The following is a 13354-nucleotide window of genomic DNA, read 5'->3' as shown; positions in this document are numbered from 1 at the left end:
TATGAAAAGTGAATTTACTCTGTAAATCTTCACCCAAATTCTAATAAAAAAAAAAAAAAGATAAAAAAAAAAAATAAAATGTTTTTATCACTCCAAAAACTCAGTATCCTTTAAGCAATTGCTCCCCATTTTCACCTTCCCCACCCCTTAGTTTCTATGCATTTGCATATTCTAGATATTTCATGTGAGATCATACAATATTTGTCTTTTTTTTTTTCAAACTTATTTCACTTAGCATAATGTTTTCAAGGTTCATCCATGTCATAACATGTATCAAAACTTTCTCTTTATGACTGAATAATATAACACTTTTTTTGTGTTATAGGTTCTTATTCTTGTTTTGTAGATTAGGAAATTGAGACTAAGCTGTAATTTACCCCAATGTAACTATAATAACCAGTAAGTGGTGGGTGGTGGGTGTACAGTTTGAACCAATTTTGTCTGACTTTTTGCCAGTATGCATACTCCTAGAAGGTAGGTTTGGCCAAAGTGACTGGAGAAATCTTTCTGGGGACTTACTCAGCTCTAACAGGATAAATTAGAAATTCTCTTGAGTCTTGTGTTAGGGCATAATTTGAGTGGCGTGATGTAGTCTGCTTGCTTTAATGTGCTAAAATGAAACCTTAGCCAACAGATCCCACTTGTTGGCACTGGTTAATTTATCTAATGGCAGCTCAGGCATTCACATCAACACATAGAGACTGTTATCTCTAAACTGAAGGTGTTTTTCTTTTTTCCCATACAAACTCTGAATTTTTTTTTTTAATTGTGATTTGGGTGAAAGTTTACAGAACAAATTCACTTTTCATACAGCAGCTCACATACACTTTGTCTCGTGACATTGACTACAATTTACCACAGTGCAACAGCTCCCCTCCCACTTCCTCCCCATAGTTACCTCTTCCCTGTGTCTTTCCCTCCCATGCATTCCTGACCTCCGAGCTGTCTCCCTGTATATACACAGCCCTTCTATTCTCCCATGATTATTCTCTCCAAGGAGTGTGTCTACCTACTGTAAATGTTCAGTTCACATGCCTGTCTTTTGTTTGGCTGGAAGTCACAGGAGTGGGTTCAATTCCAGACCTGAAGGGCAGGTAGGGGCCATAGTCTCAGTGGTTCCATCAGGTTCTATCAGACCAGCAAACCTGGTCCCCCCCCCAAATGATTTTGATGAACTTTGATCATTTTTAAAGTAGTTCTTTTTTATTTTGTTCTTGACTATGTTGTAATATTTATGATTCCTACCTTCTCTTTCCCCTTACTTTCCTTATCTTGGAACTAAATTAGGAAAATTATGAGAATTTTAAATCTCTTCCTGTTTGTTTGCTGGAACTATATTAATACGGTAAGATTAGCCTGAATCTGAGGAAGGGTAGTGTTATTTAGAATTATTCCCTGACTCCTTTACCATTACAGTGTACCACCAGCACTGCGTGCATGTGTGTCTATGGACTCCTCTCCTTTGTTCTGACCTCACTGGAGCTGCACACTCTGGGTAATCAACAGGTCAGTGTCTGCCTTTTCATGAAGAAGTCTACACTGCCCAGCTTTATAATCATCTGCCTAAAATACCCCTTCTTGCAGATGATACTGCTTACATCACTGAGGTGCTAATTGATTTATTGCTGTTCATTTTCATTTATTAATAAAAATGGTACATGTTAATTTTAAAAAAATCTAGAAAATACTGATCAAAAGAAGATGGCATAATACTGTCTAATAACCTAACTTTTTCACTTTGTTGTAGTATATCTTTTCCAGTCATCTGTGGGTACTAATAAATGTTCTACAACTTATTAATTTTTTTAATCTTTATGTGATAATATACACAGAAAAACATTCACCAACATAACAATTCCACATTTATAGCTCAGAAACATTGATTACATTTTTAATGTTGCTTCTGCAACTTTTTTAAAAAATGAAACATTTCAAACTTATACCAAAGTAGGTGAAGTTGTGTATTGAATCCCCCGATCCCATCACAAGCTTCCAGCAATTACCAGCTCATGTTGTTGTTGTTGTGTGCCATTGAGTCAGCCTCGACTCATAGCAACCCCTCCTTGGGTTTCCGAGGCAGTATCATCACTATGGAAGTAGATTGCCCAACCTTCCTTCCGAGGAGTGGCTGGTGGATTTGAACTGCCAGCCTTCTGGTTAGCAGTCAAGTGCCTTAGGCACTATGCTACCAGAGCTCCCAACTCATAGCTAATCTTATTTCATCTCTGTGCCCTCCTACATACCTTATTTTGAAGCAAATCCCAGACAGTATTTCACTAAAATTTAAGTTGATGCCATTATCACATCTAAAAAAACAGTATCTTCAAATACCAAATTTCCAGTTGCTCTTAACCAGTTCAATTTCGACCCATGGCAAACCCACGTGTGTTAGAGTGGAACTTGGTCCATAGAGTTTTCAGTGGCTGATTTTTCATAAGTAAATCATGGGTCTTTCTTCCAAGGCACCTCTAGGTAGACTCAAACTTCCATTCGTTAGCAGCCAATGAGTTAACCATTTGCTATCACCCAGGGACTCAGTTATCTCATAGATTTATCATAAGTTCTTCTCTTTGGATCAGGATCTAAATAAGATCTACACATTGCATTTAGTTGCTATATCTTTTGAGTTTCTTTATCTGTGACTGTGCGCTGTACTGTGGTAGCCCCATGTGACTAAATTTAAATGAACTAAAATTAAAAACTCAGTACCTTAGTTACACCAGCCTCATATCAAGTGCTTCTTTTGCTATATTGTATAGCACAGATACAGAACATTTCCATCATTGCAGAAAGTTGATTGAACAGTGCTAATCTATAAGTGCCCTCCTTCATTTTTATATATTCTTGCAATTTTTTGTTGTTGAAGAAATTAAGTCATTTATCCTGGAAAACATCCCATGTTCTGGATTTGCTAACTGGATCCTTGTGGTGCTGTTTAATAAGATCCTTCCTTCCCTGTGTTTCCTTTAAATTGATAAATAGATCTAGAAACTTGAGCAGTTCACTCAGGTTTAAGGTTTTTGTTTGTGTTTAAATCAAGACTTCTTCATAGGTTATGGTGTTTATTAGGAGGAATATAAAGTTTGGTTGTCTTTTTTGTGGTATTTGCAGCCACTAATGAGCACTGTCTAGATTAATTAGGAGTTGCAAAATGGCCCTGTTCTATCTTTCCTTTGTTCATTAGTTGGAACACTTCTATAAAAAAGGGAATTTACTCTTACCAGCTATTTGTAGTCTGGAATAGAATGCTGTACAGGCATATGTAGAAGTAGTGAGGGTTCATGTCCACATCACTATACTATAGTTCGGTCAAATGAGTATAGCAGTGAGGCAAGTCACATACAGTTTTTTGGTTGCCCAGTATATGTTTACATTATACTGTAGTCAAAAGTTTGAATTATTTTTGTGACAGTTACCAAAATGTGACCCAGAAACATGAAGTGAATACATATTTTTGGAAAAATGACTTACTCAACACAGGGTTGCCACAAACATTCAATTTGTGAAAACTTACTATCTGTGAAACAAAGCGTAATAAAAAGAGGTATGCCTATACATACTTTGTTCTTTTATTTACTAGTTTTCCCTAGCACTTTCCAAAGGTGCCTAGCATTCTAGCATCTTTTTTAACTCATGGACTTAAAAATATTGTTGTTGTTGTTGTTATGTGCCGTCGAGTCAGCCCTGACTCATAGCGACCCCTCCTTGGGTTTCCGAGGCAGTATCACTACGGAAGTAGGATTGCCCAACCTTCCTTCTGAGGAGTGGCTGATGGGTTTGAACCGCCAGCCATCTGGTGAGCAGTCAAGTGCCTTAGCCACTATGCTACCAGAGCTCCTTTAAAAATATTAGCTGTTGTTAATCCATTCCAGTTACTATTATTATTCTCAGATTGCCCTATCTTTGGCTAGTGAGAGCTTTTTCAGATTAGTTTCTGATCCCTATTACCCTTATATAATTTGATAGCTCTGTTGTTTTCTGGTATGACAAGATGTTACAGGATTATCTTGTAAGATTCCTGTCCCAGACCTGAAATCTGTCACTTCTCCAAGGAGCCTCTGGTTCCTTTTCATGCGAAATGATATTTTTTGAGTATCCTTAAAACTAAGTCATTGTGTTTTTTTTTTCCCCCCTAATAATTTTTTTTTAATTGTGTTAACATATATACAACATAAAATTTGCCATTTTAACCATTTTCAAGTACATATTTTCCAGTGGCATTATTCACAGTGTTACACAGCCATCACCATTGTTTCCAAAACTGTTTTGTCACTACAAACAGAAACTGTACCCATTAAGCAATAACTCTCTCTTCCCTGTTCTCCAGCCCATAGTAACCCCTAATTTATTTTCTGTTTCTATGCATTCATCTATTCTAGATATTTTATTGAAATGGGATCATACAATATTTGTCCTTTCACATGTGGCTATTTCACTTAGCGTAACGTTGTCAAGGTTCATCCATGTTGTAGCATGTATTGGAATTTCATCTCTTTTTGCGATAGAATAATACTCCTTTGTATATATACTAGATTTTGTTTATACATTCATTTGTTTATGAATACTTGGGTTGTTTCTGCCTTTTGGCTATCATGAATAATGCTGCCATGAACATTGGTGTTTTATGTTCATTTTTAATTGATTAGCATACTGTTTCAGAATCACATTTGCCATTTGATTGATTACAATGCACATTTCTTATCATTGGAGAAAAATGAGACTGGTCTTAATTGAGCCACTCAATTTCCAAAGCTCTAGGAACATAGAGCAAGCTTTTCATATTTTGCCAAAATACTGGTCATACTTAGATTCTACTGTATGCCTGGAGAGAGTCCCTGGGGGCTGCATCAGTTAATGTGGTTGGCTGCTAACTAAAAGGTTGGTGGTTAGAGTCCCAGAGGTGCCTGGGAATAAAGTCCTGGTAATCTGCTTCTGAAAAGTCAGCCATTGAAAACTCTGTGGATTGTAGTTCTGCTGTGATACACATAGGGTCACCATGTGTTAAAATCGACTCATAGCAATTGGTTTTGTACATCTGGAGTAATTGATACTAACATGTGGGGGCTGTAGGAGTCCTAGTACTTGGATTAAAAAGAGAAAAATTATTCTGTAAGCATTTATTAGATTCCCAGTGTATACTAAACTTTGTGCTAGGTGCTAAGGATAAAAAGAAAAATTTAAAGTTTTCCTGCACTCTAGGAGTATAGTCTAGCTGAAACTAGTAATACCTTACATTTTCATGGCATTTTTATGTTTATAATCTACTGCTCTATACATTTTTTAATATAATGCTTACTGTAGTCCTGTGAAGTAGGTATTATTGTTCCATTTTACAGATAAGAAATTTGAAGTTTAGAGGATTAGTTGCCTAACATCATGCACTAGATGTAGTCTTCTCACTTTATGAACTCAGGTCTTTCTAACATACTATATGAAGGTGTTTTTATTTTAACAGAATATACTTTAAAAGGTAAACTGGTTTAATTAGGGTAATAAACCATTTCACCATTTCCTTTCTCTCTTTCCCATCAGGATGTAATTGACACAGCATGTGAAGTCCTGGCAGACCCTTCTCTTCCAGAACTATTCTGGGGGACAGTAAGTATGTCTGAGGGAGTCATGCTATGGTATACTCTATGCAGAAGATTTTATTGAACACTTATTTTTGTGACAGGTCCAATGCTAAGCATTTATGAATAGTTCTCATTTCATCTTCACAAAAATCTATGAAGTAGATGCTATGTATCATCATTTTGCATATGAGGAAATGCTCAGAGATCTGAAGTGACCTGCCTAAGGTCACATGGCTAGAAAGAACACCAGGATCAAGGCCCAGGTCTGTCTGACTGAAGTGTAAAGCCCAAATCATTAACCACTGTATTATCTATCCTGCCCGCCAAATCTTTTTTTCACGTTGGAAGTCTCTTCTGTAATCCTGAAACTCTGGAAAGTAGTGTTAGGGAATTGTAACTGTCTTATGCATTGTGTATTTTTTCTGGTTGGAATGAGAATTTGCATTGGGTGAGAATTGTTTCTCACCAGCAGTTGGTCTTAGCATTGACAAACAGCCTCAACCCTCCAGATCCAACTGAGGAGTAAGTCTGTTTTCTTTTCTACTCTTTTTCCTGAGATGCTATCCAGTCTTAAAGAATCACAGCATTCCTGTGATATGAAGCAGTATTTAGTTAAGGATCTGTTGTTTATGTGTGAGTGGTAGCTAAATGTTGATGAGGTGTTGGATGACTTGTCACCTTAGAAGAAACATGTATGAAGGTGAACATTGCTTTCCTATAGAAAACATGACCAGGAAGAGGTCATTGAGAAGAATAGCAGTCTTTTTAGGTCCTGACTTAATCAACAAATAACCTTTTTCTGTAGAAATTACTGGGGAGAAACAATGCCTGCCTAAAGAAAAGAATTATTTTAGATTTTCTTGTAATTGCTTGACAATTAGGAGATGTGTTAATTTGTGGTTAGTGTGAAGATCAGCATCTTCTCCTTTCCCCATCATAGGAGCCTACTTCTGGTCTTGGGATCATTCTGGATAGTGTTTGTGGAATGTTTCCCCATCTCCTCTCCCCACTCTTGCAGTTGCTCCGAGCCCTTGTATCGGGGAAATCCACTGCCAAGAAGGTAAGTTGTTCAGTCAGATACTTCAAGAGAGTGGGAGACATTTATTTATTTATTTATAAATCAGGAACCCTTTTTGCTTTGCACATTGAAATTTCACTACCATGACGAGAGTTAATCTGAAGTTGAATGAAAATGCCAGAGATAGTGCCTTAATTCTATGCTTAGATAAAAATCTTTCTATTAAGTTCTGATTGTAGATACTGTGGTAGGTAAGATAAAATATAAAGTTTCTTTAAATTCTACTTCAAAGGGACTAATAGAAAATCAAAGCCAAACCCACTGCCATCAAGTTAATTTTTGACTCATAGCTACCCCCATTGGGTTTCCAAAGCTACAAATCTTTAAAGAATTAGATTGCCTCATCTTCCTCTAAATTGCCTCATCTTCCTCTCACAGAGCAGCTGGTGGGTTTGAACCACTGACCTTCTTGTTAGCAGCTAAGTGCCTTACCCACTACACAACCAGAGCTCCATAGTAGATATAAGAAATAAATAATAAAACCAATAAATGTCTAAATAACCTTAAAAAACTAATAAATATATGAGTAGTAGGCACAATACTAGGAGCTGTGGTAGCGTAGTACCTAAGGCACTTGACTGCTAACCAGAAGGCTGGCGGTTCAAACCCACCAGCCACTCCTTGGAAGGAAGGTTGGGCAATCTACTTCTGTAGTGATACAGCCTCTGCAACCCAAGGGAGGGGTCGCTATGAGTCAGGTCTGACTGCGGCACATAACAACAACAACAAGAAGAAGCACAATACTGTTCAGGAACAGGAACTCTCTCTGTGGAGTAAGGGTGAGAGATGACTTTTATTAAAGGATGGGGAAGATTTGGAGAGAATGGCAGAAAGCAATTTCAAGAAGAGTCATAACAGTGGCCTTGTAAGAATTTTGAAAGTCAGCATATACACAGTCTGGCTGAAAACAGAAAAGCAGTTGTGAGACCTCCTCACATAGCCCCTAAATAAATAGATGACTGGAGCTCTTACTGTATGTTGCCAGGTGTATAGTTTCTTGGATAAGATGTCTTTCTACAATGAGCTCTATAAGCACAAGCCCCATGATGTGATTTCCCACGAAGATGGAACACTTTGGCGGAGGCAAGCACCCAAACTTCTGTATCCTCTTGGTAAGGAAAAGGGATCTTTGATTCGATATTCTCTTTTATGACAATCTCTATCTAGACCTCACCATTAATTGTTTTAATTGTTTATTGCAAAGTGACTTTAAATCAATTCATTCTCCTTTCCCCCGTATGTGTTTATTTGTTGATAAACACTGTTTTTTAATTAACTTTTTTTTTTAACATTATCAGATTGTTTTTATTTCAAATTTATATATTCATTGTAACATTGTGGTGGTGCAGTGGTAAAAGCACGTGGCTGCTAACCAGAAGGTTGGCAGTTTGAATGCACCAGCTGCTCTGTGGGAGAAAGATTTGGCAGTCTGCTTTTGTGAAGAGTGCGGCCTTGGAAACCTCATGGGCAGTTCTTGTCCTATAGGGTTGCTGTGAGTCTAAATTGACTTGATGGCAATAAGCTGGGTTTGGTTTTAAACAACACTGAAGGATATTTTACAAAGTTAATATCTCTTCAGTCCTATCTCCATAAGATATCAGTGTATGTCCTTTGACATATTATGTGTACTTCCATAAACTTGAATGAGTTTGCAGAATCGCAAGTTGATTTTTTTCACACATATGTAAATACATAATCTGACTCACTCTTTTTAGTAACTTTATTCATTGTCCCTTAATTAAAAAAAAAATCATAATACTGTGTTTTTGGTGAAAGTTTATGCAAGTTAGGTTTCCATTTGATAATTTCTGCACAGATTGGTCAGTGACATTAGTTACATTTTTCACATTGTGTCAACATCCTCTTTAATTAGTTCTGGTTGTTCATTTCTGGTACTCTAGTTTCCCTCCCCCTTCTCATCTGTACTGTGGATTAAATGCTGCCCTTTGGACTCATACAGATGTTTTTTTTAGTAGAGCACCGATCTATTGTGTAATATCTTTTACTTTATGCGGTATTCTGCTTTTCTGCTAAAAGGTGATCTTGGGATAGTTTTGGTTCAGTTAGACTAGTTTTTCTTCCTTCTCTCCTTAGGGGGTCAGACCAACCTTCGCATACCTCAGGGCACTGTAGGCCAAGTAATGCTGGATGATAGGGCTTATCTGGTCCGCTGGGAATACTCCTACAGCAGTTGGACCCTCTTTACCTGTGAGATTGAAATGCTGCTTCATGTTGTTTCAACTGCAGGTAAGGTCAGCTTTGGGAGACATCAGTATTGGGAGGGGAAAATGAACATGCTTAAAGGATAGACATAATTACAAAACCATTCAAGAACATAAAGATTGTGATTCGTCTCATTTATTTGGGTCTCAGAGACTATTCAGCAATCTTAAAGGAATTGTTTTTCATGAGGTCACAGGCTGTCTGTCTTTCCTCTCAGATGTGATTCAGCACTGCCAGCGGGTTAAACCCATCATTGATCTGGTCCATAAGGTTATCAGTACAGATCTCTCAATTGCAGACTGCCTTCTGCCGATCACATCCCGCATCTACATGCTCCTGCAGCGGTGAGTCTCTGGTTGAGAACTCTCAGTTACATGGTAGATCTCTCAGTAGTTTTCTTGGGTTTCCAGGAGCCTGACCATGCATCTAGTGGGTGAAAATTAACACATATTCTTCCCTGGGAAACTGGAGTAATAGGTACTCCCAGGGGAGGGCTTTCCTGTTTCTACATCCCTGCTGAGAAGGAGGGACTCGTAAAGAGTGAACTGGAAAATATTTGTGATGGAACAAATTCTATTAATCATCTTACTGAGTAGAGTGCACTGTTCTCCAACCAGATTAACGACAGTGATCTCCCCGCCTGTGGATGTCATTGCTTCTTGTGTCAATTGTTTGACTGTTTTGGCTGCCCGGAATCCAGCCAAGGTGAGATGCCAATCTTGCCAACTGCCAGAAAATGTAACACTTGGTGTTTTTGTGAAGACATGTGGACATTTCACTCTTCTTTCCTTCTCAGGTCTGGACTGATCTTCGTCACACAGGTTTCTTACCATTTGTGGTTCACCCAGTCTCCAACATGAGTCAGATGATTAGGTGAGCCAGGTCTGAGAGGGGCTGTAGTATATTCCCTAAGGAGAACCATGTAAATTTCAGATACAGTTTAAGTTTACTAGTTTTTAAAGAAGTTTCTCTTTCCTTGTTTACTCTGTCTGCTCCTTACCTATTGTTCTCTGATTAGAATTTGGAGGGATGAATGAGGACAAGGTAAAGGAGATGATGAGATATGGAGTGTAAAGGTTGCACTCTTTCAGAGTAGCACTGGTGGTTCAGAGTCTTGAAATTCTTGGAGAGGTGGGGGCGGGGTGCACACAGTTGTTCTCACCCAGTGGCAACCACCTTAGATAGTTGGGAATTTACTTCCCAACCTAGAGAATCCAGAGGTCTCTGGATCCAGGGAATTGACTTTCCTTTCTTAAGCCACAGCTACTCTCTTTTCCTTGTTTCATGGGTACTTGAGCTTGTCCAGTAGACCAGTTACCATTAGACCTGAACATTTCACCTTGCTCCCTCTTATTTATAAGATAAGGATGTTTCCGTGATGGTTATCTGATTTTTCACTTTAAGCTTTTTGAAGCTGTACATAAATAAAACAGGTTCTTAATGTTTACCCTGGGTATAAAATTGCCTGGATTTGGTTAATTCCCTTGCAGAGCTTTCCACTTTATGCCTGAGCCTTCTAGACAGGTACAACAATGCTTTGAGATTACAGTTTCTTGAAACTTTGTAATTTGTAATTTTTTTTTTTTTCTCCCCTCTCTCTCTCTGTCATCCCAGTGCGGAGGGCATGAATGCTGGAGGCTATGGAAACCTCTTGATGAACAGTGAACAGCCCCAAGGCGAATATGGAGTCACCATTGCTTTTTTGCGCTTGATTACCACTCTTGTCAAGGTAAAATTTGGTCAGATGATTTTGAAATTGTTTCCTTGACACCTGCTACTGTAGTCATCTTGTCTGGAAGTAGAACACTTGTTCCGAAGTTACAGTGACAACCATTTCTTGAGTACCTACTATGTACCAGGTGCTTTATCTGTGTGAATTTATTTAATATTCTCAGGAGACTTATTGAAGAAGCCATATGGTGTAATGAAGTGACTGTCAAGCTGTTTTGACTGTAGCCCAGGATAATAAGTGCATTTTATATCATGCCCCAGTACACAAATGTGTGTATGTGTACTCCTGAAGGAAAGCTTTACAGTACAACTCTTGTCTTAATGCATAAGATGTATTTGGATACTTCGTATTCTGTTCTTTTTTTATTATTTAGTTGTGATCATCAGCTGATTTCACAATCTACTAATGAGTTACAGCTCAGTTTAAAAAATACTGGTGTAGCAGTTAAGAGCATGGGTTTTGTATTCAGACAGAATTAGGTTTAAATTTCAGCTTGACCACTTATAGCTGCATGACCTTGGGCAGATCCAAGAACCTCTGTAAAATAAGAATATAGTTTCTACCTCATGGAGCTGTTGAGAGGGTCATACAGGAAAAGCATTCAACACATATCTACGCCACAGGGCATCAATGAATAATTTTAAAAAAAGAATAATCATAAATAGAAGTATGAATATAAATAAAGATGCTTGTTTATATATAAATAAAGAGCCCCTATTTTTAAAATAAGGGGAAACTGATGTTAAGGATTTAAACCGATGTTAAGGACAAGTTTTGGGTATCAGATTTTTCTGGTATTGCAGTGATAGGGTGGAGGTTAAAGGCTGTCATGGTGATCATGACAGTGAAATTTGCATTGTCTATCATCAACAATCCTATATTCTTTATGTTTAAGGTATCTCCCTTTGGCCAGACTTAATGTCATCTCTTTTCCTAATGCAAGTATCTTTTGTGGCATAGTCCCATTGGTCTTTTTCATTTTTTTCTCAATTCCAGAGAAATTCACAACTTGGGTTCAATTAAACTAGAGTTCTTATGTGTCTATTTTTCACTAATGACCAAGGCTGGCCCATATTTCCTTTGGACGTAAGACTTTAGAGTTAAATCTTCAGTAACTAAATGACTTTTCCTGCATTTACATGGCAGAAGTCTTCACAGCATGGTTTCTCGTAGGGGCAGCTTGGTAGTACCCAGAGCCAAGGCCTGGTGCCTTGTGTCATGTTTGTGCTAAAGGAGATGCTTCCCAGCTACCACAAGTGGCGCTACAACTCTCATGGTGTGAGAGAACAGATTGGTAAGGACAACATGGTCAGGGAAGGCCAGGGGACTTTTTGGTTCTCTAAAGATATTCTTGCTCTCATTTCTTGGAATAAGGCCATCTCATACCTATTTTTTTTTTTTTCCTGGAATCCAGGTTGCCTGATCCTGGAACTGATCCATGCAATACTGAACCTGTGCCATGAGACAGATCTGCACAACAGGTAGGGAGGGACAGTTGCTAGAGCTTGGTGCTCCTGCATGCTGCTGTTCACCGAGGGAAGGCAATAAGCTTCTACTCTGCAAAGCCATCTCATTGCAGAGAACTCACCTTTGTTGAAGTCAGAACTCAGTACAAGTACACTTGAGGTTGTGATTTGCTTTTCATTGGAATGTTTTGTTTATTCTCTCACACACACAATCTCACTCTCATTTCATTTGCAGTGAAGTCTTTTTATGGTTGCATGGCATTCCACTTTATGGACTAATCATGATTTCATTCAGTGAATATTTTCACTCAATGATGCGACATTTAGAATATTTCTCAGGGTGGTCTTTAGGATCAAGTCTATTCCAGGAAATTGGTCTGAGTGTCTTCTTCTGGTAAAGAGAGCTGATCTGTATCACTAATTAATGTGCAGTGGATTAGGTTTGCCACCCTAGCCCAGCTGGACAGTGCTCTTTCCTTCCAGGATAAAGTTGGTGACTCCCTAATAACTCAGAACATCTCTATCTTTCAGTCACACTCCCAGCCTTCAGTCTCTCTGCATCTGTAGTCTGGCCTACACAGAAGCAGGACAGACAGTTATTAATATCATGGGCATTGGTGTGGACACCATTGACATGGTTATGGCAGCTCAACCCCGAAGGTAGGACTTCCTTGCCACCTTTCCCCCTTTTGTCTTTATTGTGCCCAAGACTGCATATTCTAAGACTTCTAGTTTAAGGTAACTTGAAGTAGCCTTTTTAAGACAATCTCGTTCATTCTAGAACATAGCCCTGAGATAGCCTGTTTCCTGCTTTGTGGGCTAGCATATAGCAAAAGGACTTGATGACTCCTCTTCTCTCTTAGTTTGGACTGGGACTCTAAGAGAAGCTGTTGAACTCTGGGATTATTGTGGGAATCTAATTCATAAGAGTGCATACGTTAAGAATGAAGTCATATTGTCTGAATCAGCTTTGGTTTCCATTTGGCACCCTAGTGATGGGGCAGAGGGCCAGGGGCAGGGCCAGCTGCTGATCAAGACAGTGAAACTGGCATTCTCCGTCACCAACAATGTTATTCGGCTGAAACCTCCTTCTAATGTGGTGTCCCCCCTGGAACAAGCTCTCACACAACATGGTATGTGTTTGCATTCTAGTCAGCATCTTATTGCCCATTGGTGCATGTGTCTGACTGTTCATGGAAGTCAGTAGTATTTTCTGATTAATGCTGTGAGGAAATTTGGTAACAGTCATCAATTTCCATCCTAGATGTGGAAATAAGAGAAC

The 13354-nt window shown here is 38.6% G+C and overlaps 1 protein-coding gene across 1 annotated transcript in view; it reads left to right on the top strand.

Moving 5' to 3' along the window:
- Positions 1 to 13354, top strand: part of NUP188 (nucleoporin 188) — a 60190-nt gene that overhangs the window by 31165 nt on the left and 15671 nt on the right. The window contains exons 12-24 of the mRNA XM_042781453.1: positions 1417 to 1506; positions 5533 to 5598; positions 6514 to 6633; positions 7637 to 7763; positions 8746 to 8898; positions 9092 to 9218; positions 9492 to 9579; positions 9671 to 9747; positions 10489 to 10603; positions 11780 to 11900; positions 12021 to 12087; positions 12604 to 12732; positions 13066 to 13205. Of these exons, the coding sequence (XP_042637387.1) occupies positions 1417 to 1506; positions 5533 to 5598; positions 6514 to 6633; positions 7637 to 7763; positions 8746 to 8898; positions 9092 to 9218; positions 9492 to 9579; positions 9671 to 9747; positions 10489 to 10603; positions 11780 to 11900; positions 12021 to 12087; positions 12604 to 12732; positions 13066 to 13205 (1420 nt within the window). The remainder of the gene's footprint in view (positions 1 to 1416; positions 1507 to 5532; positions 5599 to 6513; positions 6634 to 7636; positions 7764 to 8745; positions 8899 to 9091; positions 9219 to 9491; positions 9580 to 9670; positions 9748 to 10488; positions 10604 to 11779; positions 11901 to 12020; positions 12088 to 12603; positions 12733 to 13065; positions 13206 to 13354) is intronic.

The sequence above is a fragment of the Orycteropus afer genome, unplaced genomic scaffold (assembly GCF_000298275.1).
Source record: "Orycteropus afer afer isolate SDZICR_OR568_19922 unplaced genomic scaffold, OryAfe1.0 scaffold00123, whole genome shotgun sequence".
Classification (NCBI taxonomy): domain Eukaryota; kingdom Metazoa; phylum Chordata; class Mammalia; order Tubulidentata; family Orycteropodidae; genus Orycteropus; species Orycteropus afer.
The sequence above is the reverse complement of the archived record's forward strand: the minus strand, read 5'-3'. Positions and strand labels throughout refer to the sequence as shown.